The following is a 22,842-nucleotide window of genomic DNA, read 5'->3' on the forward strand; positions in this document are numbered from 1 at the left end:
ACTGAACCTGTATTTCAACAGGAATACCAAACAATCAAAAGCCATCAAATTATTAAAACGATTAAATGCTTAATCAATAATAATCAGTGGGTGTAATAACTGTAAATCTGATCAAATCCACTGTAAAACACTCAATACACACAAACACGACTGTAATCGTCCACTAATGTGCTGGAATTGTTGCTTGGCAACCGTTGCCAACTGTGCTACTGGCTGTTGAAAGAACTGTGTATAGTGATCAATAATGAATTAATTAATCAATCAATTTGTTGGACACTTTTTATCAACATTAGCAGTAATAATCATCACTGTCAGCCATAACATTAAAACCCAATATGTCTAATATTTTGTGGGTCCACCATAACCATAAGCTCTGACCCGTCAAGGCATGGAGTCCACCATGTAGACCTCTGAAGGTGTCCTGTAGTATCTGGCACCACGGTATTGCTAATGCTGTTATGTTGTAAGTTGGGCCTTTTTTTAAGCCTTGAACCCATGACCCTGTCGCCCGCCGGTTCACCGGTCGTCCTTCCTTGGAGCACTTTTGGTAGGTGCTGACCACTGCATACCTGGAGAGAACATCCCGCAAGACCTGAAGCCTGATGTTTTGAAGATGTTCTGACTCAGGCACCCTCTAGAACATCACAGTTTGGTTCTTGGCAAAGTGTCTCAGATTCTTATGCTTGTCTATTTTTCCTGCCTCAGCACCTTCATCATCTTCATCACCTTCAAGACCTGACTGATCACTCGCTGCCTAATATGTAGATCCACCCTGTGATAAGAGCCATTGGAACCAGATCATCAGTGTCCTTCACTTCACCTGGCTTTAGTGGTTTTAATGTTATGGCTGATCGGTGTATGTTAGAGCAGGATCGAATGTTCCATGCAATTCGTTGGACCAGCACTGGAAAATGCTGCCACTGCCAGCAGCGCCCAGTGTTTCCCAACGTTTGCAATCAACCGCCACAGTAGAACAAAACAGATGTTGAATTTTCTGGAAGCGTGGGTGCTGAATGGTCATAGCTGAAGTCCAGGTTCAAACCATTCATCTACAGCAGATCCAAAACTGCAACAAGAACATGGTCTGTTTTGACAAAAGTATTGGGACACCTGCTCATTCATTGTTTCTTCTGAAATCAATGCTATTAAAAAGAGCTGATCCTGCTTTTGTTGGAGTGATTATCTCTACTGTCCAGAGAAGAAGACAAAAATACTTTCTACTAGATTTAGGAGGAACATTGCTGTGAGGATTTGATTGCATTCAGCAACAAGAGCATCAGTGAGACCACCATGGAAATGCTGCACGTATCGTCGGTCGCATACCTCTACGCTTGCACACCCCTTACCACAGCGTACCACCGAGGGAGCTTAACGCTCCCATCCCTCGTTGCTTGTTTGTCAAGTGTTAACAAAGTGAGTAGCGGCGAGCCGACACTGGCTCAGAGACTGAGACAGATGCGGTGTGAGCCAGGTCAGGAGAAGCTGACAGTGTGCTATGTGCTGAGTAAAGAGGTGCAGAGAAAGCAATGAGAACTTCACCACCCTTCCCAGCAGGCCACTGAAAGCTAAACCCCTCCAGAGCCTCCTGAAGCCAACCCTTTTCCACGGTTCCTGGAAACGGGACTTTGAACTTCTCGCAGCTCCACAGCGGCTCTCTCACGCTGGAAGAGGAGGTTTAGAAGCCCTCTGAGAGCGAGGAGAAGGAGAGAGGATTTTATAGGCTGCTACTGTACACTCCCGAAATCGGAAGGTGCGAGAGAAGAACCACAGTTGGTCTCCTAGAGAACCGTAAAAACAAATGTTTTTGTGATGTGTGAGCAGATTTTTAAGGTTTTGCAAGGGTCCGACACCCATCCCTACACCTACCTTCTTAAAAATAAGGGGGCTATGAAGGGTTCTTTGAGTGGTGCCACAGGAGATGCCGTACCACTTTGTGGAACCATGTTTGGACAAGAGATCTGCACACAACCAAATGTGGTTCTTCTATGGCGTCACTCCAAGAACCCTTTGTAGCGCCGTTATTTCGTGTAGAGCATTAAATATCACTATAAAACAGAGAGAAACAGAATATATAATTATAATAATAAAACATATATAGACACTAAAGTATGCATTAAAGTGTAAGTACAAAAGCAAACAGTTTTGGTGTGGGGGGGTGTTCAGAAGCCTGATGGCTTATGGATAGAAACTGTTTGTCAGTCTGAGTGCATAGTGGAACTGATAGTGGAGCTGATAGTGGAACTGATGGTGGAACTGATGGTGGAGCTGATGGTGGAGCTGATGGTGGAGCTGATAGTGGAACTGATAGTGGAGCTGATAGTGGAACTGTTAGTGGAACTGTTAGTGGAGCTAATAGTGGAACTGATAGTGGAGCTGATAGTGGAGCTGTTGGTGGAACTGATGGTGGAGCTGATGGTGGAGCTGATGGTGGAGCTGATGGTGGAACTGTTAGTGGAACTGTTAGTGGAGCTGATAGTGGAACTGATAGTGGAACTGATAGTGGAACTGTTAGTGGAACTGTTAGTGGAACTGTTAGTGGAGCTGATAGTGGAGCTGATAGTGGAGCTGATAGCGGAACTGTTAGTGGAGCTGATAGCGGAGCTGATAGTGGAACTGATAGTGGAGCTGATAGTGGAGCTGATAGTGGAACTGTTAGTGGAACTGATAGTGGAGCTGATAGTGGAGCTGATAGTGGAGCTGATAGTGGAACTGTTAGTGGAACTGTTAGTGGAGCTGATAGTGGAGCTGATAGTGGAGCTGATAGTGGAACTGTTAGTGGAACTGTTAGTGGAACTGTTAGTGGAACTGATAGTGGAGCTGATAGTGGAGCTGATAGTGGAGCTGATAGTGGAACTGTTAGTGGAACTGTTAGTGGAACTGTTAGTGGAACTGATAGTGGAACTGTTAGTGGAACTGATAGTGGAGCTGATAGTGGAGCTGATAGTGGAACTGTTAGTGGAACTGATAGCGGAACTGATAGTGGAACTGTCCATGGAACTTGCGGTGGAACTATCAGAAGAGCTTCACTGTTTACTGAAGAAGAACCTCAGCTAGTCTAATCTTAGACTCTACTAAACACCAGTCTTTAAGGTGACCATAGTACTCTTCTCTTCGCCTGAGTACTCTCAGAAGAGGAGGGTCTTCAGTCTGGGTTTGAGGACAGTGAGCGTTGGACTCTGCTGTTCGGACACCCAGGGGAAGTTCGTTCCCCCACTTCGGTTCAGGACAGTAAAATGTCTGGACGCTCGTCTTCCATGGATCCTAAAGAACGGCGGCTCGAACTGAGCCGTACTTGAAGATCAGCTTTTGACCATCGCCATCAAGTACGGAGGGGCTGGCTGGTCCAGTCTTGGCTTTGTAGGCCAGAGTAAGGGTTCTGAATCTGATGAGGGCAGCAGCTACAGGAAGCCAGTGAAGAGAGAACGCAGTATGGCTGATCCAGCTCATCGGCTAATTAACAAGCCCTTCCTGAGTTGAAGGTAGTGTGCCAAAGCAGGAAAACCACCAAAATATGCAGGGAAAGAGGTTCCCCAGGACCAGGGGTGGGAATGTCATTCGGTGAGAGGTTCTTTAGGCTCGTTCAAGTGTTCTTCTGTGGTATTGCTCCAACGCAAACTTGCAAGGGACAGTGCTGGCACCAGAATGTTACATTTTCAGTTCTGAGGGCTTTAAGCTAGATGGCCAGATCCCTTTTTGTTACAAGTACAAGATCCTCGAGGAACTTCCTTAACCTCCTTGAGGTTCTTCAATCTTAAGGCCCTTCAAGGAACCTTTGAGAAAAGGTTTTTAGAAGAAAAAGGTTCCTTGAAGGTTCCTGAAAGCATCTTGAGATGTTCATCAAGGATCTTATACAGTTTTACAGTGTGGGATGCACTGCTGTGTGATGTATGCACCTGCAGCCCATGGCTATCACCAGCCATCTGCTGGACATTAGGAGACCATCCGTTGAATAACCTTGTTGAAGAGGTTACCGACATCCTTAAGATGAAAGCCGTGCTTAGTTTTGATCCTGGACGTGAACGTGCCTAGAATACTGTTATGCCTAATGTTAGACAGATAACACACTAGGTGTCCAAATGTTTGTGGACATCCCTTCTAATGAATGCCAATCTTACATAGTTTTTGCTGTTGCTGACATAGATCAACTCTTTTTGATACTCTTGATTGCAACAAATGAACAGGTGTCCCAATACTTTTGTCCATGCAGTGTTGGAGCAGAAAATGCTGGATCAGAAGCTAGTAACCAATGGGATTGTGTTACAGTTCAATCCTGGTACCTTCCCAGCCATTTGTTGAGTCGTTAATAAAGCTGGCCCGGCTCTGCCCTGCTAACCACACATGGCTCAGTGTGTGTTTCTTACCGCTCTGCCCATGTGTTTTGTGCATTAGTGGAGGAGCTGGCGGGGCGGGGGCTGCAGTGTCAGCACGGCCTGTCGGTAAGACCTCTCTCTCTACAGCCAGTTTCCATCTCACACCCCCCACCCCCCCCAAAATCACTCACCGTCACCTGGCCGGCCTGCAGCTTTGAGCCGCCCGACACTGCGGTCAGTTAAATGTGGATTCTTCAGCACAGTCAAGCAGCAACTGACTGAGCTTCTTTACAAGGGCAGCACTTCACCTTCATATTAACATATAATCATAGAGGAACATTAAACAGGACACTCAGGAGCAGCCATCAGCACATGACCCGAAGGTCACCATGCCCAGTTCCAGACATGAGCTAAATTCGGTGCTGTGGGGTTCTCTGGAGTGATGGAGCTTTAGGATGAGTCGGAGTAATCATCCAGCATCAGTGCCTGACCTCACTGGTGCTCCTCACAGCAATGTTCCAACATCTAGAGCAGAATCTTCAAATCTGGACTGGTCTTGTCTGGGGACCACTGCTCTAAAGTCTGAAGGTTCTGTCAAGGGTTCTGAGTGGTTCTTCTTTGGTATTGCTCCAAAGAGTGTAAAGCTAAGCTGTAAGGTACAACAGTGGCTTCAGTCCTGAAGCTAGATGGCCGGACCCACTTCTGGTGGGACAGAACTAAGGACCAGAGGATGGTGGTGGTGGCGCACTAAGTGTAAAATCCTTACATTTGGGAGGTTCTTCAATTTGAAACTGTGGAGAAACCTCTTCAGCTCATCTGAGGACGTTCAAATCTGGACTTTGAATCCAGTTTCCAGTCCTGGACTTTGTAATCCTTGGTAGGTGTGACCCTTTGTGGCCAATCAGTGACATTAACCGTGCCTTTCACTTCCAGCAAGAACAAAATCCAGGATTTAAGGTCCAGATTTGAAGACCTCTGATAGACTAAGGCCTTCCCAATAAAGTCCATGAGTGTTCCTCAAAAACTCTCACGCACTTCCTTGAGCTTGTAGAATACTCTGGGCTCAGAAGATCTATACCTTATCTACACATGGCTTCCACTTTTTCATGCAATTCCTCAAAAGATCTCTTCCACTTCCTCCCAGAGCAGACTCAGAGAGCCCAACACAGTTCAGGAGAGGACATTTCCCACTCATGCAGGTTTCCCAGAGCGCTTGATGAATTTGGGAGGGGGAGAAGGCGGGATGATTTCCACAAATCATCCCTCACCCTCTGCCAAGAGTGACTCACAAAGGCTTCACTCAAATGACTCAGTGGAACGGGGATTCTGCTCGTCCCGAGCAGAGGAAATACATGAAGAGAATAAGGACGAACAGAGCAAGCTGGAGGAGGCAGTGTTCCTCTGATGCCACAGAAATGAAGGTTCTCCTGCCACTAGGCCCGCCCGCAAATGACCTTCAGCTCCACCTGAACCAGCTTCTTCATCGCTTGAGGCACAATCTGCTTTATTGTTACTGATGCACTCTTACAAAGGGTTCCTTAAAAAGAAACTTTTTTTTACCAACCCTGATCCAACTAACTGATGCCTCCAGAAGTCTTGGGCCAGCTGAGAGGGGTGGGTTAAATGGGCCAGAGCTGAAACCTGCAGGAAGGTAGCTCTCCAGGAGAAGGGTTGAAGACCACTGCTTTTAGCTACATAGAAACATTTGCCTAGAAATGACCTCCAGCTCCTCCTGGACCAGCTTCTTCATCACCTCACCGCAAGGAAGAGTCACATTTTGATTCACTCTTTGGATCCAACCCTGATCCCTGATCCCATCCAACTAACTGCTGTCTCCAGAAGTCCTGGGTCAGCTGAAAGGGGTGGGTTAAATGGGCCAGAGTTGAAACCTGCAGGAAGGTAGCTCTCCGGGAGAAGAGAAGGTTGGAGACCACCGCTCTACATAGAACGGGTTCCACTCTCAAAGAACCAGTTTGGATAGAGAAGCACTGAAAATACTGATGCCATGAGCCATACAACAAACCGCTGCATGTCGCAGTTCACTCTGACGTCCATTTTCAATCTTCTTATTTGGGAAATTTCCCGTTTTCCCAATGACAAAGTGAAATTTTCCAAGCCCACACCTCATTAGCTGGGCGAAATTAGGTTTCCGGTAAAAGCGTGCGATTCTCCGAAATGAGCCGTGGTCAAAAAAAGAAGAATGTGCTTATTACCTCAACCCTGAGACGCCGCTGACGGATGAAACCTAGCGCAGGAAACGGTGAGGCCTGTGTTTGCTTTGATTGGTGTAATTGTTGTACTTTCTCCCTGTTCACATCATCAGTCACCGGACGATTACGGTGCTCCTGCTGAAGAGCAGAGCGAGGTAGACTCTGAGGAAGATCTTTTAGAGCCTTTTAAATCACCAGGGCTAATAAATTTGCAAGCTAAATGACTTCTTGGCCCCCAGGCATACATCACGGGAGGGAGCAGAACGAAAGCCTGGATTCCCGTGAGGACGGAGGAATGCTTCTGTTCATAAGTGTGATTTGTGTGGACGGCTCTCGGGCAGGCCGTGTCCGAGGGAGAGGGGCTTGTATTCGGCGTATTTAATAAGGAGGAGAACGCTGCGGCACAGGTACACGACCTGTGAGGTGCTGGGGTGGAAAACAAGGGGCAGTCCAGCCTGGTTTCCTGGTGTGTGGGTTCCTCAAGATCGTAGTAGATGGTTCTGTTGAAAACACAGAACTGAGCACTGAGAAAGAGATGAAGAGGCGAGTTCTAAAAGGCAGTGGTCTACAATCCTGGTCCTGAAGGTCCACCGAAGGGGGTGTGTGGAAGCAGGATAAACGAAAAGCCATGCAGGACCTTCAGGACCAGTGTTGGATACATGGTCTAAGCTGGTGTTTAAAGGTCAGGGTAGTTAAGAAAGCTGGTCATCTGGAAGTAAACAGCAACTATACTGGTAAACGAGCTGGTTGACCGGCATAGTGCATGTTTTCTGTTTGGGTTTCATAGACTAGCAGGTCTTCAAGCTGGTCCTGCTGCTGGACAACCTTTGCCTTAGTCTTTCTTTCATGTATAAACTGCTGTAAGGAGACTTTCCCTAGTGCAGTTGATAACGTGGCCGGCTCTTTCTCTCCACCTAGATGCAGTAGCGCCATCATGTGGTCTTTTCATGTCATCAGCTTGAGGAAGTGAGGAATATCTAGAAAAAGCTCTAATAACATTAATATCCAGTATGAAGCTCTAATAACATTAATATCCAGTCTGAAGTTCTAATAACATTAATATCCAGTATGAAGCTCTAATGACATTAATATCCAGTATGAATCTCTAATAACATTAATATCCAGTATGAAGCTCTAATAACATTAATATCCAGTATAAAGTCTTAATAACATTAATATCCAGTATGAAGCTCTAATGACATTAATATCCAGTATGAAGTTCTAATAACATTAATATCCAGTATAAAGTCTTAATAACATTAATATCCAGTATGAAGCTCTATCTACTTCTGCATATCACAAAAACCTTGGTCGCTAGGTGGTTGGTATGGTATATCAAGTAGTTGCTAGAGCTTTCTTTGGTGGTTATTTACAAAGGTGCTAAGCAGGGTGTTGCAGCTATTATGGGATTTCTAGTGCTTGGTAGATGGTTGGTAGGGTGTAGCACCCTCCTTACTAGTTGCTGTGCTATCGCTGTGGTTGCTAGATAGGAGCTATGGTATACCAGGTGGTTGCAATGTGTTGCTAACCAGTTGCTATGGGGTCTCTAGTGGTTGGTAGTAGGGCAGGACCCTTCTAACTAGTTTCTGTGCCATCCCTGGAGATTGCTATGTGGTTGCTATGGTATCAAAACAGTGTACTAGCGTCATGATGACACAAGAGGGCGCACTTGAACAGCACTGTTACTGTATGTGCTGTGTAAATAATGAGCCCCTCCACACACACACCCTCACACACATGCATAAAGAGTTGTTTAATGACAAAAACACACATATCTTCAGATGTACGCTCACGGTCATAATCATCAACAGCGAGCGCTGTTATTACCATATTCATATTCATACACACTGAGGGTAGAGTCCATCATGCACCTCCCTTGAGGCTGAACTAGAGAGATATATATTATTAACAGAGTCGCAGTCTGCCTTTAGTGCATGCAGAATACTTACAATACCGGACTGTGTAACGTGCCTAATACATGTCCCACCTGTCCTGTCCCACCTGTCCTGTCCCACCGCTCCTCCCTCATCCCAGACAAAATGCAAAAACTTCAGCCGCCTCCTACTGAGATGTCTCACTTCGTCCCAGGTTCCACCTATTTCCTTCAACATCCCACCTCTGTCTTACTACGTCTACAATCTGTCCCACCTGCCTCAATTTGTTCCACCTTCTGTCCCTCCTCTGTCTCTTCATCCCACTACCTCAGCTCTATCTCCCTTCGTCCCACTATCACACCTCTGTCTAACTTTGTTCCACCTTCTGTCCCTCATCTCTCTTTGTTCCAACTTTCTGTCCCACCTGTCTTACTTCATTGCACTATTTATCCTACCTCTGTCCCACTTAGTCCCACCCATCTCACCTTGTTTCACCTTCTGTCCCACCTATTTAACTTTCTTTCACCTACTGGCCCATCTCTGTCTCGCTGTGTCCCACCTTCTGTCCCTTCTCTTACTTTTTTCAACTTTCTGTCCCACTTGTTTTACTTCGGTGAACTATTTATCCCACCTCTGTGTCACATAGTCCCACAACCTGTCCCACCCATCTCACCTTGTTTCACCTTCTGTCCCACCTCTGTCTCACTGTGTCCCACCTTATGTCCCTCCTCTTATTTTGTTCAGCTTTCTGTCCCACCTGTCTTACTTCGGTGCACTATTTATCCCACCTCTATGTCACTTAGTCCGACTACCCATCTTACCTTGTTCCACCTACTGTCCCACCTGTCTCGCTGTGTCCCACCTTCTGTCCCTTCTCTTACTTTGTTCAACTTTCTGTCCCACTTGTCTTACTTCAGTTCACTATTTTTCCCACCTCTGTGTCACTTAGTCCCACAACCTGTCCCACCCATCTCACCTTGTTCCACCTTCTGTCCCTCCTATTTAACTTACTTTCACCTACTGTCCCACCTGTCTCACTGTGTCCCACATTCTGTCCCTCCACTTACTTTGTTCCACCTTCTGTCCCATCTGTCTTACTTCATTGTTACTTCAATGTGTCCCACCTTTGCACACTTTGTTCCACTTTCTGTCCCACCTGTCTCAAACCTTCAACTCTGCTTTTCTTGAGGTAGTCCATTGTGGATGTTGAGGTACATTGATGATCCTTATCCTGCTGGATCATACTATCCAGGTGGTGCTGCACAGCAGAACAGTGTCCCACCTTTTCAGGAAAGTTTCCTTGATCCTCCAGACCTCACCTGTGGATGCCTAAACCTTTGCATGCTTTTGTATGTCATTTGATTTTGGGTACCTAAATCTTTTGCACATTGTTATTGGTATTTTTGGTCACTGTTCGGTCACAACAGGGCCAAGCTCTCATAGGTTTTTGGTCTCACCTGTTAAAATATGTCCTGTGGTCCATGACCTCCTGTTCAAAAATGCGGTATATTTATAGTCCCGTCTCCTTTCTTGGTCGTCCGGTGGCTTTACCCGTGCACGTTCTTCACCTTCTCTGCCATCTCCACTGAGTGGTGCAGAGAAAGTTCCCTCTCTATGAACATTCTCTGCTGCTCGCTGCTGGCTAGCCGGCAGGTCAGCCAGGTGGACAGTGTGCAGCCCCCGATACCGATGCAGGCCAGAGAGAGCGAGGCCAGGTATAGGGGAGGCAGTGCGTCCATCTGTCTGCCCAGTGCTCGCACAAACTGGATGTTCAGGATGCCTCCGATAAGCCCACAGATACAGCAGGCGGAGAACAGGATCATCTGGAAAAAAGAGGTGTGTCAGTTTTCTGAATCCGTCTTTGTCTCACCTTGCTCCACCTTCTTTCCCACCTGTCTCTCTTTGCTCCACCTTCTGCCCCACCTGTCTCACTACGTCCCACTCTGTGTTCTACTATGTGTCCTACCGCTGTCCTACCTCTGTCTCACTTTGCTCCACCTTCTGCCCCACCTCTGTATTCCACTATATTCCACTATCTGTCCTTCCTCTGTCTCACGTTGCTCCACCTTCTGCCCCACCTCTGTCCCACTACATCCCACTCTGTGTTCCACTATCTGTCCAACCTCTGTCTCACTTTGCTCCACCTTTTGTCCCACTTGTCTCACTACGTCCCACTCTGTGTTCCACTATCTGTCCTACCTCTGTCCCACCTGTCTCAATCTGTTCCACTATCTGTCCCACCTTTGTCGCACTTCGCCTCGCTGTCTGTCCCATCTCATGTACCATCTCCCTCCATCCCACCTTGTGTATTATCTTATGTCCCACTCCATCCCACCTCCTTTAACTTACGGTCAGACCAGTCCTCTTCCTGGCACACAGCAGTCCACAGAGTCCACACAGCAGGAACTAAAGAATAACACACAGACCTCATCAGTGACCTACACTCAACACTTACCCAATACAGCAAGGACGGGACAACGCTCAGAGCAGAGCATATGCAACCTCAGCTCCCTGAAGAAGCTGCAATGCAGTGAGATGTATTAACTTAAGTACTTAGTGAATGGATGGGGTGACGTACGAACACGCCGCTCCATATGGGGGTGGCGGTGGACAGGTGGGTCTGCCGCACCACACCTTGGAGCTCCAACACGCCCAGGGTGATGCTGGCCACTCCGACGCCCGCCTCGAACAGCGAGAGCATCACCAGGCTCCAGACAATCTTCCGACTGCTGCACATCCTCCTGTGGACACCATTCCTCCGAAGATTGGGACACTCATTGGGTTACTCGCCGCTCCTAGGTCATGTCAGATCACCGACAGGGAGTCTTTCTGACATTCCAGTGAGTTCAGGAATCTCAACATCATCCAGGAAGACCCCAGTTGCAGTACCCAAGCTGAATGACGCTCCGTCAGAAGCTGCAGTGATGCTCTCTGGTCTCCATAGTTAGTCATGGAGGAACTGCTGGAGGTTCACCCAGGTTGCCCGACTTGCCCTGACCTAAGCTGAACACTTCTACTCTACAAGGTGCAGAATTCCTAAGGGTCGTATAATCTCAAAGTATTCTCAAACGGACCACAAATCACCGGCGTTTCCCAAGACCGAAGCGATCCGGGCATCCTCCTGAGAAGGCGCTCTCTCCGCGAATGCCTATACGCATGCCTGCCACACAGTGGGGTACTATCTGACTGTGCTGATGAGATCACTTCGAACAAGGGCCAGTCTGACGCTGAAATGGCAGGAGGAGCTCTATTTTTAGCCCAGGCCCACTGTATTACATAAAGAGGCCTCCTATACGTGCCCAGCGATCCTCAGCGAGCCTGACAGCGGCCTGCCATCCTGAGCTCGTGAACCAGTGAAAGAGTGCTGCAACAAAGGCGGTCATCTCCCATTAGCCTCAATGCGATCTGCCTCAGCGCTCTCGAAAAAAGAGGACCCACCGAGTGCTGAGAGAGGCTGTGGCATTGCCGTTCTCCCCGCTGACTGGGAGTCTTTCGCTCCCTGGTCCAACCAAGGACAACCAGTGAACCAGCGACAGGGTCATGGGTTCAAGGCTTAAAAAAAGGCCCAATTTACCGCATAACAGCATTAGCAATACCGTGGTGCCCGATACCACAGGACCATGGTGGACTCCATGCCCTGACGGGTCAGAGCTTACGATTATGGTGGACCCATATAAAAAAAATATTAGGCAGCCTTGGGGTGTCTTGCCCATGCTGAACTCAGTGTTGGCAGGTTGGACTGCTTCTGTTACTGCACACTACTGAGAGTGACCGGGGCGATGGCTGAAAAATGACACCCACCTTCCCTCCTCAAGACCTCTGAAGATGTCCTGCTGTGGTATCTGGCACCAAGACTAAGGTCAGCAGCAGGTCCTGTAAGTTGTGAGGTGGGCGGGACCTCCATGACCATCAGTGAGAGCTGTGAGCGCTCCCATGACCCCAGCGGTCCATCCTTGGAGCACTTTTGGTAGGTACTGACCACTGCATACCAGGAACACCCCCCTGAAGCCTGATGTTTTGGAGATGTTCTAGACCCAGTCATCATCTAGAACATCCCAGTTTGGTTCTCGTCCAAGTGTTTAGATTCTTACTTTCGCCCATTTTTTTATCCAGGAGCCACTGGAACCAGATCGTCAGCGTCGTTCACGTCGTTCACGGTTTTAATGTTATGGCTGATCAGTGTTATATACAGTTATATTAAATGGAAATTGGAAAGCCTCTTGGAGATGGAGATGCTCTGACCCAGTCGTCTCCATCACCACAGTGTGGTTCTTGTCAAAGGGGCCCAGATCCCTTTCTGGCAATCCGGATTATGTAAAGGGTCAACTCTGTGAATGGGACTGAGGGCTGCACTGTCAGATGAGAGGGCACTGTCCAGGCGCAAAGCCCGGCCAAATCAAATTCCACATCTTTAAAAGCTGCGTTTGTGTATAAACAGCCCTGGACTTTTACTCGGCGGCTGGTCGGATAATCGTGCTGTGGTGTAAGAACATGGAACCAGAGTTAAGCAGCTTAATCAGAGCAGAACTCTGCAGCAGCATCGGAGAGGCTTGGGTAAACACACTCGCTAAGCAAACACACCAGAGTGCACAATGTCCACACTCGGTGTGGAAGAGCGAAGGCCGCTTTAGTGGGCCGATGTGCCGAGCGTACGAATCTGACAGCGCTACGGCAAGAAGTGTTCAAAACATCGGAGGGAGCCGACGTAATCGAAGCGTAATCAGCATTATGAGCTTCCACTCGCACGGCAAATGAGGCATTGTGATATTGAGGTCAGTCCGGAGCCCAGCGCTGTCCAAACAACCGCAACTGAAACACTGCTGAGAGGAAGTGACAGGCTTGAGCCTGGAGAGTACAGCACTACGATACCCAGAATGAAAAAGCAGAAATAGTGCTGCCCATGCATTGTCCATTTATAATTAAAGTAAGTTAACACATCCAGAATAAAGTTCTAATAACATTAATATCCAGTATGAAGCTCTAATAACATTAATATCCAGTATGAAGCTCTAATAACATTAATATCCAGTATGAAGCTCTAATAACATTAATATCCAGTATGAAGTTCCGTATATTGAAATATAATTAATTATTAAATGTGACTCCGTCTCTCTTTAAACAGGTAAAATGAGTTTATTATTCTAGTCCAAAACATCATTAGATAAAATAGATATGGTAATATTTATACAGATGTTTTAAGTGCACAGGTAAAATAACTCTGAAGTGAGTGTGCCACTGACACTGAAACCAGGAAAGAGACAGACAGACAGACAGACAGAGGGAGGGACAGACAGACAGACTTAATGAACGCATTAAACTGCTTATTGAGCTGAAGGCACAGTGAGAAGGTCACTCCACCTAAAGCAGTCTCAGAAAGACAATTAGTCCTGCAGTTTCCAGAACTACTGAACAGCACTGAACTACTGAACAGCAACGAACAGAACTAAACTACTGAAAAGCACTGAACTACTGAACAGCACTGCATAGCACTGAACTACTGATCAGCACTGAACAGAACTAAACTACTGAACAGCAACAAACAGCACTGAACAGAACTACTGAACAGCACTGAACTACTGAACAGCACTAAACAGCAACAAACAGCACTGAACAGAACTACTGAACAGCACTGAACTACTGATCAGCACTGAACAGAACTAAACTACTGAACAGCAACAAACAGCACTAAACAGAACTACTGAACAGCACTGAACTACTGAACAGCAACGAACAGAACTAAACTACTGAAAAGCACTGAACTACTGAACAGCACTGCATAGCACTGAACTACTGATCAGCACTGAACAGAACTAAACTACTGATCAGCACTGAACAGAACTAAACTACTGAACAGCACTAAACAGCAACGAACAGCACTGAACAGAACTACTGAACAGCACTGAACTACTGAACAGCACTGAACTACTGAACAGCACTGAACTACTGAACAGCATTTGTCTAGCACTAGACTCTTCTGGCAGAAAACACACAGTTGAACATTTTGAAAAACACAAATGTAACAAAAATACATAAAAACCAGTGAAAATGATTCAGTAACATTCTTCTCTTTTACAGGCTGGCTGGGGAACTGCTACCTTTACAACACGAACCAATCAATCACAACACAGTCCAAGTCTTCTGGCACCAATATTCAATATCCTACATGTTCGTTTACGTTTAACAGTACTCTTTTTTTTTTTTTTTTCCAGCTGAGCTCCATCTACTCAGACAGAGAGGGCAATGCTGGACTCGCTGGTCTACACCCTTCACAAATCACCTAATGAGGCTTAAGAGCATTCCTGTTACATAACGGAGTAATAAGGGTTCCCTGTTCTTCCAGCACAAATCCAGAAACCTGCGAGGCACCCAGAGCTGCTGGCAAAGCTTTCCCCAACTGCAGCGGACTCGCCGGTTCTGAGGCTGTACTGTACTGTGCAGCGGAACATAACTGAACCCAGCACCATCTGATGCCAGCAGATGCCATTCAGTGCTGAGACTTCAGCGGTTCCTCACGCGTTCCTCACAGTTTGGGGAAGGCAGACGCCCGCAGGACTTCCATGCAGTTCACCGTGATGAGTGCTCCAGTGAGCTGCCGCCACTGCCTGGTCACCGGACTCTTCATTTTGTCCAGGGCCAGATGGAGATCCTGGATCATGTCCCGGTAGCCATCACCGTACTGCACACTCCAGGAGTACAGGAAGTCATACGCAGGCTTCCACATGGACTGGAAAAGAGGAACAGACCATTACTGTAGACCTGCCCCTTACCTGACCGTGACACACTGACCCATCAAACATCTACATTCAACCGCTGGTAAACGGCCCCAGAATAAGAACTTCTCCCAGTGATTTGGAATGTTCTCCCCATTCACAATATCCTAGAATGTTCTACCAATTGAAACCCCTCACATTCTAGAACATTGTAAACAGTAAGCATTGTTAAAACATTCTAGAAGATTGTGAATATGGAGAACTTCTCCCAGTGATTTGGAATGTTCTTCCAATTCACAATGTTCACATTCTAGAACATTGTGAACCATCTGAATTGGTAGAACATTCTAGAACATTGTAAATGTGGAGACCTTCGCCCAGTGTTTGAGTGTTCTCCCTTTTCACAATGTTCTAGAATTCTCTACCAATTCAAACCCCTCACATTTTAGAACATTGTGAATATGGAATGTTCTCCCCATTCACAACATTCTAGAATGTTCTACCAAATCCAATTCTATATCAATTCTAGAACAATGCGAATGTAGAGAAGAAATTAGAACACAGTGGGCAGTCTGAATGGGAAGATCATTCCAGAACGGTGTGAACGTTTAGGATCTGTCCATTTTTTACTTTCCCAAGAAAGAGTGTGTTTAACACCTACATTCTGAAAAATGTAAACCTTCTAATAGTATCAGCTGTGGAGTAAGATGGACAGGTAAGATGGACAGGTGCTCACCTGGGCACTGACTTCTCCACTCTTACCCCTGTGTGGAGCCTCATAACTAGAAATCTGAGCGTTGGAAAGTTTCCCAATCTTCTCAGCCAATTCCCTCCATCGCACTCCAAGCTCAACAGCTGTGGACAGGATGATGGTGTTCTGGATTAAATGGGCGATGAGGCCCTGGGCATCCATTTTAAACAGACCCTAAAAAAAAACACAGGTAAATAGTAGGTCCGGCTTATTAAGATCATCAAAGGTGCTTAAAGAAACATCGAAATACAAATCAAGAGGTAATTCCACGACTGGATACTCACAGCAATGAGTTCATGTTGGAATTTTCTTCGGGTTTTGTCTGTGTGACAGTCTTCCTTAAGTTTCTCAAGCACCCGGGCTACCTTCTCCGCCTCCGTCTCAGCATGTCTCCTGGAGAACGCGTCTATGGAGAGGTTTGAGTATCCCAGAGCCTCAGCAAAAGGCTTCCAACAGGTTACGTGCTCCGTGACTAAGGTCTGAATCGCAGAGTACATGTAGGTGAGCTTCTTGAACGGCAACGTCATATTGTCCAACAGGGACTGCGTCGTGACTTTGACCGTAGAAAAGTCAATGACTTGATCTTTTGGGATGATCTTGACGTTCTTGCAGTGCACCAGGCCGATGCTGCCCCTAAGAAACCCGATGTACCACTCCTTCACCTTCAACTGGCCAACGGACTTGACCGATTCCCTGGACAGCAAGGCAATTGTGTCTCCTTTAAAGTACTCCAGAAGATAGTCCACCCTCGGCTGTCTGAGAACCGATTTCAGGGTCACTCCATACCACTGAACGTTCACTGCCACGTCTTGAAACTTTGGGAACTCCGGGGCAGATTCTTCGAGAATGGGCATGGAACGGGTCACTTCCCGGAAGCGATCCGGGTGTCGGTGGCCTTGCTTGTCGGCCCTCAGAGGAGCAGCCTCGGGGGAAGGCACTTGAAAGTCCGTCAGCGGGAGGGAACTCGAGTCCCTCACCTGGATTGCCAGTTTGAAAGGTCCCATCTCTCCACTGACTGTCTTGGAGAGTTCCAAAGGCAGGTGGATCACCCGGGCCATTTTGAGCTGCTCTTTTCGGACCTCTTTCTTCTGGTCTCCGCATTTCACTTCAAACTTCGAGTCCGTTACGCTTGTGGTAATGTGCAAATCCTTTAAGCCATGTGGATTGAACTGATGCTTTCCCCACAGCTCCAGGACGACGGGAGGCAAGTTCCGATTTCCCTTGTTGATGTCGGAGAAAGGAAGCCTGGGCGGAACGTTTTTGTGCCAAGAGATGACCTGCACAACTTTGAAGGACGGATGAATGTGCTTGGGACCGTAGACGGCGACGGTGACATGTCGGTTCAAGTAGTCCCATACTGAGGTGGCTGGTGGCTGGATAACTGTGGCTTCCGCAGCGGCAATGATGTACATGTGAGGCTTTAGCTCCTGGAGCTTCATCTGTAACATATCCTTATAAACGTAACAGTCCTTGACCTTCTCATACGGTCCCTCTTTCTTATGAGCGACCAGACCTACGAATGTCGTCATCACCTGGCTCAAGGGATCGTTCTTTACTTCAGCTGCCAATTTGACATCGAGAGCGATGCCTTCCGCAGTGTTGAGGTTGCTGAGCATGATTTCCAGGAGAGGGCTGACGGTCGTTGTGTAGTTGTTGTTGAGTCCACGTGGTGGATCAAGGCTGGCCTTGAGTGCAACTTCCTGGACCTCTCCAGAGGGAATATGACCTTCAGGGAAGTGGGCACTGACGTCGCAGTCGGGCAACTGCACAGAACCTCCGTTGTGATCGATCTTGCAGACCACTTGCATGTCCGTAGCTTGAGTCTGGGCCCAACCGGGACTTTGCTTCATCAGGCCGAGGTTCAAACAAGACCTGGTCAGCTGCCTGTGGCTCAGCCAGGCCATTTTGTAGGCCTCCCTGTCATTTTTCAGCCACTCAAAATCAGGTTTCAAGAAGGGTCCTTGAGCGTTAAGACTCTTCTCCTTGGCGGATTCCTTTTTCTCGAGGCTGTCAAGAATGTCCGAGGCGCTCCTCCACCGCCCAGATCGATTCAAGTTGTTCCTCTTGGGCTCCAGAAGATGGGCAAAGTTGTTTTCTTCTGAGGATGTGCTTTGGGAGTCTTCGTTACTGTTCTCGAACAAAGACAGTGGATCTTCCTTCAGAATGGACACGCCGGAGTCTGCTGTGGTTCTGCAGACAATGTCATCTAGGAATGGATTTGACCTTGAGAGCTGGTTCCAGAAGGGATTGGTTGTATGTCCCGAGTGTTGGACTTCTGGCTGTAGGACAGGCCATTCTGAATGTTTGCCCATCTGCTGAGATACGTAACTCCCTGACAAAAAGAGCAATAAGAAGAGGTACAAGGTTTTAACGGAATTGACTGTGAAGTTAATCTATCAGAAGATACATGATGCGATTCTGGACAGTCCATAAGGTTTGCTGGGTAAGACAAAAGTTTTGGGACACCTGTTAAACATTAATTTACTATTACTATTATTCATCATATTCATTTCCACGAAAGAGCTTTCTAGATTCTGAAAGAGCATTGCTGTGAGGATCTGATTGCATTCAGCGACAAGAGATCAGGACGGTCAGGAAGATTGGATGATGATCACCACCCCACCTCATTCGTCCACAACTCAACTCCTCCTATTGAGAAAATCCTGGATGGAGCTCCTCCACCATCATTCCAGAGAACACAGTTCTTCCACTGCTCCACAGCTCCTCAATGCTGGGGGCTTTATACCCCTCTAGCCCACGCCTAGCATTAGGCAGCATGGTGCCTGTGTATGTGTGCATTTTTACATTTGGGCATTGTGGGTAAAGCCATCTCTTTTTTTGAATGTGACCTTTTTCCACATGTAAATCAGAAACCAGTCCTAGCAGATCAGTGTCAGGAACTGGTCCTAGAACGTCCAAAAAAGGTAGCAAGTCAATATCGACACAATAGCCCACTGACATCACCAAGCTCCTGTCTGCTTCTGGAGCGAGTATGCAAACTACAGCACAACGTGGACATAGCAAACCATTTGAATAGCTTAGCAGCACGGCCCTGAGGTTAGGGATATTCTACAAGTAAGCTCAACCTCCAGAGTGCAACATCTACTGCAAACTCTACAAAGGGTTTCTTAAGAGATGCCATTGAACACTGGTCTCCAAACCAGTTCCTGGAGAACTACCTCCCCACAGGCCTAGGCCCTGACCACAGGTATCCGGATATCCAGGCATTAGTCTACGTTTTGGCCTCCCGTCCACACAAAAATGCCATTAATAATCTTGCTTGGTCCAGACCAAGGAACCCACCTATGAAGTATGAACACACCCTAAAGCTCTACCCAGTACTGAATCATAAATCAAGCAGAGGCAAAGCTCAGGCGTGCACGGCACCCTCCAAAACTGGCTCAGTTGTCGCTACTGGAGATGTGACAAAAGATGACCGGCCCACAGCGAGTTCAGATGAGTCGAGGAACATATTTGTGTATGGCTCCTCAACACCGAGCAAGACAAAGGCAAGGCTACTGTGACTGGCCAGGCAACCAATCCGATGTCGATCCGATTAGCATCAATTTCACCAGCAAACCAAGAAACAACCATTGTCACCACTGGATTGTTCTCTCTTAAAAGGGGTTCTTTAGTAATGGTTCTAATTAGAAGTAGCTCTATATAGAACCAAGCCAACTCATAGAACAATTTGGATGCTTCCTTTGGATGGTTCTTTGCTTAGTTAAGCGGTTCTTCGCTTTGGTGGAAACCCTCTTTGTAGATGGTCTAACAGCACTTAAAAGGGTTCAAAGAACAAATAATAACAGTCCCAATACTTATGACCATCTAAGCTGTGGTCAGTGGATTTAAACAAGTAAAATCTACCCAAATCCCCAGAAAATACCTTAAATGAAAGGGTGATATCACTTATTTATCGTCACTGTTTCGCAGCTCTTGTAACTATATGGCCAAAAGTATTGAGACACCTGCTGCTTTCTTTTTTTCCCCCAAAATCTTTCAAAATGTTGATCCTGCTTTTGTTGGAGTAACTGTCTCTACTCTACTTCCAGGGAGGAAGACTTTCTACTAGCTTTTGGAGGAGCACTGCTGTGAGGATTTGATTGATTGCATTCACCAACTCCCCAACTCATCCCATCCAAAAGTACTGGATGGAGCTCCTCCACCATCTTCATCATCATTCCAGAGAGAACAGTTCTTCCACTGCCTCACAGCTCCTCAATGCTGGGGGGCTTTATACCCCTCTAGTCCACGCCTGGCAGTATTAGGCAGCATGCAGCCAATAGGGTCATGATGTTGATCTGCTCCAGAGAGTCCTATTCTATTGGCAGTACTTCTTCTCTACAGGGATTGAGTGCAACTTATTAGAAGTGGTGTCCACAAACATTTGGACATATAGCGTAAAGTTTTTCACCTTTCTTTGGCAGTTCCAAAAATCTTTTACACAGACTATTCTATTGAAAGTTTAAAAGGTCAATACAGATATTAGAAATATTCTCCCTGCATGATTTCCATTCTCATCCATAATCAATCCATAATTACCGTGTAAGCTGTTGTTGTTGATGGTAACATTGTCATCCAGATCAATCAGAGTTCCTTCTGATCGGCTTCGGAGCAGACTCCCAGTGCGGCGGATTGACTTTGTCCTGACAGCAGCCATCCTTCACATCTGCGAGTGAACCAATACACTGGATTAGAGATACTAAAAAGTACCTCAAATTACACCTCATTACATTCTGATTACAGTCTCGGAGCACAGAACCAAGCATCGGACGCGATCAACGACCATGCAACAACCTGACTCTGACTCGTCATGCAGTTAGTCATCGGCAGCCGGAGTCAGAGAGAGCACAACTGGCCTTGCTCTCTGGGGGGTAACAGTGGGTTGATGGCACTTCCTCCCCACATCACTTCTAGTGTGATGCTGGTCAGCACAGACATGGATCTACTGATGCAAAAGGTGAGAACTTCTGGAACAAGGTCTCGACCTCAGTTTGAGGACACCAGTTTGTAGCACTGGACAAATCTTCTGAATTTAGATGTCTGAAGACGGGCAAACACTACACTCTAAATTCTTGAAGGGTTCTTTAGTACAGGCAATTGGCTCTGTATAAAACCATGACAACCCAAATGCTTAAACGGTTCTTTGCCTGGCTGGAAGGTTCTTCACACTGCTAGAACGTTTTTAGTAGTTTGAGAACTCTTTAAGAACCCGTCTTATTAAGAGTGTTGGAAATGGGACGTTTACTATCTAAGAAATAAAACCAAAGAATTTAAAAACAAGGATGATTAAGAACTTAATACTGTCTGACTGAACGTCCGCGTGGCGTCATTTGTCTCCTACCCCACACCTGTATGAATGAAAATTACTCAGCGTAAAGAATGAGTCATGTGCGGTGCTGCGACAGCTTTACAGGAAACTAATTGTGTACCCTGACTGTCGGTCACTCAAACACAAGATATGGAACAACTGCTGAAAGTTAACCAGGAACGTTCCCTTCCCAGTTCAAACCAATGGGTTCCTCAAACTGAGTTCCAGTAACTCAATTTGAGGAACGTTAATATCCAGTATGAAGTTCTAATAACATTAATATCCAGTATGAAGCTCTAATATCATAAATATCCAGTATGAATCTCTAATATCATTAATATCCAGTATGAAGCTCTAATGACATTAATATCCAGTATGAAGCTCTAATGACATTAATATCCAGTATGAAGCTCTAATGACATTAATATACAGTATGAAGTTCTAATAGCATTAATATCCAGTATGAAGTTCTAATAGCATTAATATCCAGTATGAAGCTCTAATAACATTAATATCCAGTATGAAGCTCTAATATCATTAATATCCAGTATGAAGCTCTAATAACATTAATATCCAGTATGAAGCTCTAATATCATTAATATTCAGTATGAAGCTCTAATAACATTAATATCCAGTATGAAGTTCTAATAACATTAATATCCAGTATGAAGTTCTAATAGCATTAATATCCAGTATGAAGCTCTAATAGCATTAATATCCAGTATGAAGCTCTAATATCATTAATATTCAGTATGAAGTTCTAATAACATTAATATCCAGTATGAAGTTCTAATAACATTAATATCCAGTATGAAGCTCTAATATCATTAATATCCAGTATGAAGTTCTAATAACATTAATATCCAGTATGAAGCTCTAATATCATTAATATCCAGTATGAAGCTCTAATAACATTAATATCCAGTATGAAGTTCTAATGAAGTTCTCCACTGAACCGCAGCAGGTGTTTGTGTGGAGGACCTGAACCCAGGCTGATGGAGGTCTCCTCACTGTGTTCAGCCCTATCATGAACTGTGCTGTCTGTCTGTCTGTCTGTCACTCATAAAGAACCCATCATTAATGAGGTGACGCACCAAAACAGGTCGGTCTGGTCCGAAAGGCGGGCAAACTCACACACACACACACACACACACACACACACACACACACACAGTGTCGTCTCAGGGCTATTGTATGTGGGTAAGGTGCTCTATTCAAATGACCTGTCTGCATACACACCTGTATCACCTGGATCACCTGTATGTGTCGGAAACCATGAGAAGGAAGCAGGGAAAGCCCTCAGTATCACCTACCTGGACACGTCCACTTCACTTACAGCCACTGAAGCAGAATTAAAGCCTCAATATCTAACATATATATATATATATAACATAAATGAAATGATACACAGCTACATTCATAAGCCACCTCTGACACTGGACTGAACCCCAGGGGATCAGCTCCACTCACCTGTTCCACCTGTCCACCTGTCCACTGCTTCGAAACCACTGCCCGGGCAGACAGGCACGCGCGTTCGCTTCGCACGTTCGCGTCGTTTCTACAAACATCAGATAAAAGTTTGATTGATCAAAGGACTCACCTGAAGCGTGTCTGTAAACGTTCCCCGTGCTCTCCAACTTCTTTCCATCAACAGGGAGTGTCTTTCTCCAACTAAC

The 22,842-nt window shown here is 46.3% G+C and overlaps 2 protein-coding genes across 2 annotated transcripts; both read right to left on the reverse strand.

The window, feature by feature from the left end:
* Positions 1–9,888: 9,888 nt before the first annotated feature.
* tmem196b (transmembrane protein 196b) lies at positions 9,889–11,131 on the reverse strand. The gene is made up of 3 exons (XM_072679092.1): positions 10,973–11,131; positions 10,744–10,800; positions 9,889–10,217 (listed from the first exon to the last, which is right to left on the reverse strand). Exons 1-3 carry the CDS (start codon positions 11,129–11,131, stop codon positions 9,942–9,944), a joined length of 492 nt encoding a protein of 163 aa, XP_072535193.1. The 3' UTR covers positions 9,889–9,941.
* A 3,284-nt stretch (positions 11,132–14,415) lies between these two features.
* Positions 14,416–22,842, reverse strand: macc1 (MET transcriptional regulator MACC1). Its single transcript, XM_072679093.1, has 5 exons — positions 22,767–22,842; positions 20,398–20,524; positions 16,140–18,187; positions 15,841–16,029; positions 14,416–15,118 (listed from the first exon to the last, which is right to left on the reverse strand). The coding sequence occupies exons 2-5, from the start codon at positions 20,513–20,515 to the stop codon at positions 14,915–14,917; spliced, it is 2,559 nt and encodes an 852-aa protein (XP_072535194.1). The 5' UTR covers positions 20,516–20,524; positions 22,767–22,842; the 3' UTR covers positions 14,416–14,914.

This window comes from Salminus brasiliensis, chromosome 5 (genome assembly GCF_030463535.1).
Source record: "Salminus brasiliensis chromosome 5, fSalBra1.hap2, whole genome shotgun sequence".
Taxonomy (NCBI): domain Eukaryota; kingdom Metazoa; phylum Chordata; class Actinopteri; order Characiformes; family Bryconidae; genus Salminus; species Salminus brasiliensis.

Bases quoted from the DNA above. Each gene is read 5' to 3' on its own strand.
- tmem196b (XM_072679092.1), bottom strand. From the start codon at position 11,131: ATGTGCAGCAGTCGGAAGATTGTCTGGAGCCTGGTGATGCTCTCGCTG. The intron at 10,801-10,972 runs GTACGTCACCCC...GTTATTCTTTAG, and splicing joins CCATATGGAGCGGCGTGTTC to TTCCTGCTGTGTGGACTCTG. The intron at 10,218-10,743 runs GTAAGTTAAAGG...TCTTTTTTCCAG, and splicing joins GGAAGAGGACTGGTCTGACC to ATGATCCTGTTCTCCGCCTG.
- macc1 (XM_072679093.1), bottom strand. From the start codon at position 20,515: ATGGCTGCTGTCAGGACAAAGTCAATCCGCCGCACTGGGAGTCTGCTC. The intron at 18,188-20,397 runs GTAATTATGGAT...TCTTTTTGTCAG, and splicing joins CAACAACAACAGCTTACACG to GGAGTTACGTATCTCAGCAG. The intron at 15,119-15,840 runs GTGAGCACCTGT...CCTCTTTTCCAG, and splicing joins GTGGAGAAGTCAGTGCCCAG to TCCATGTGGAAGCCTGCGTA.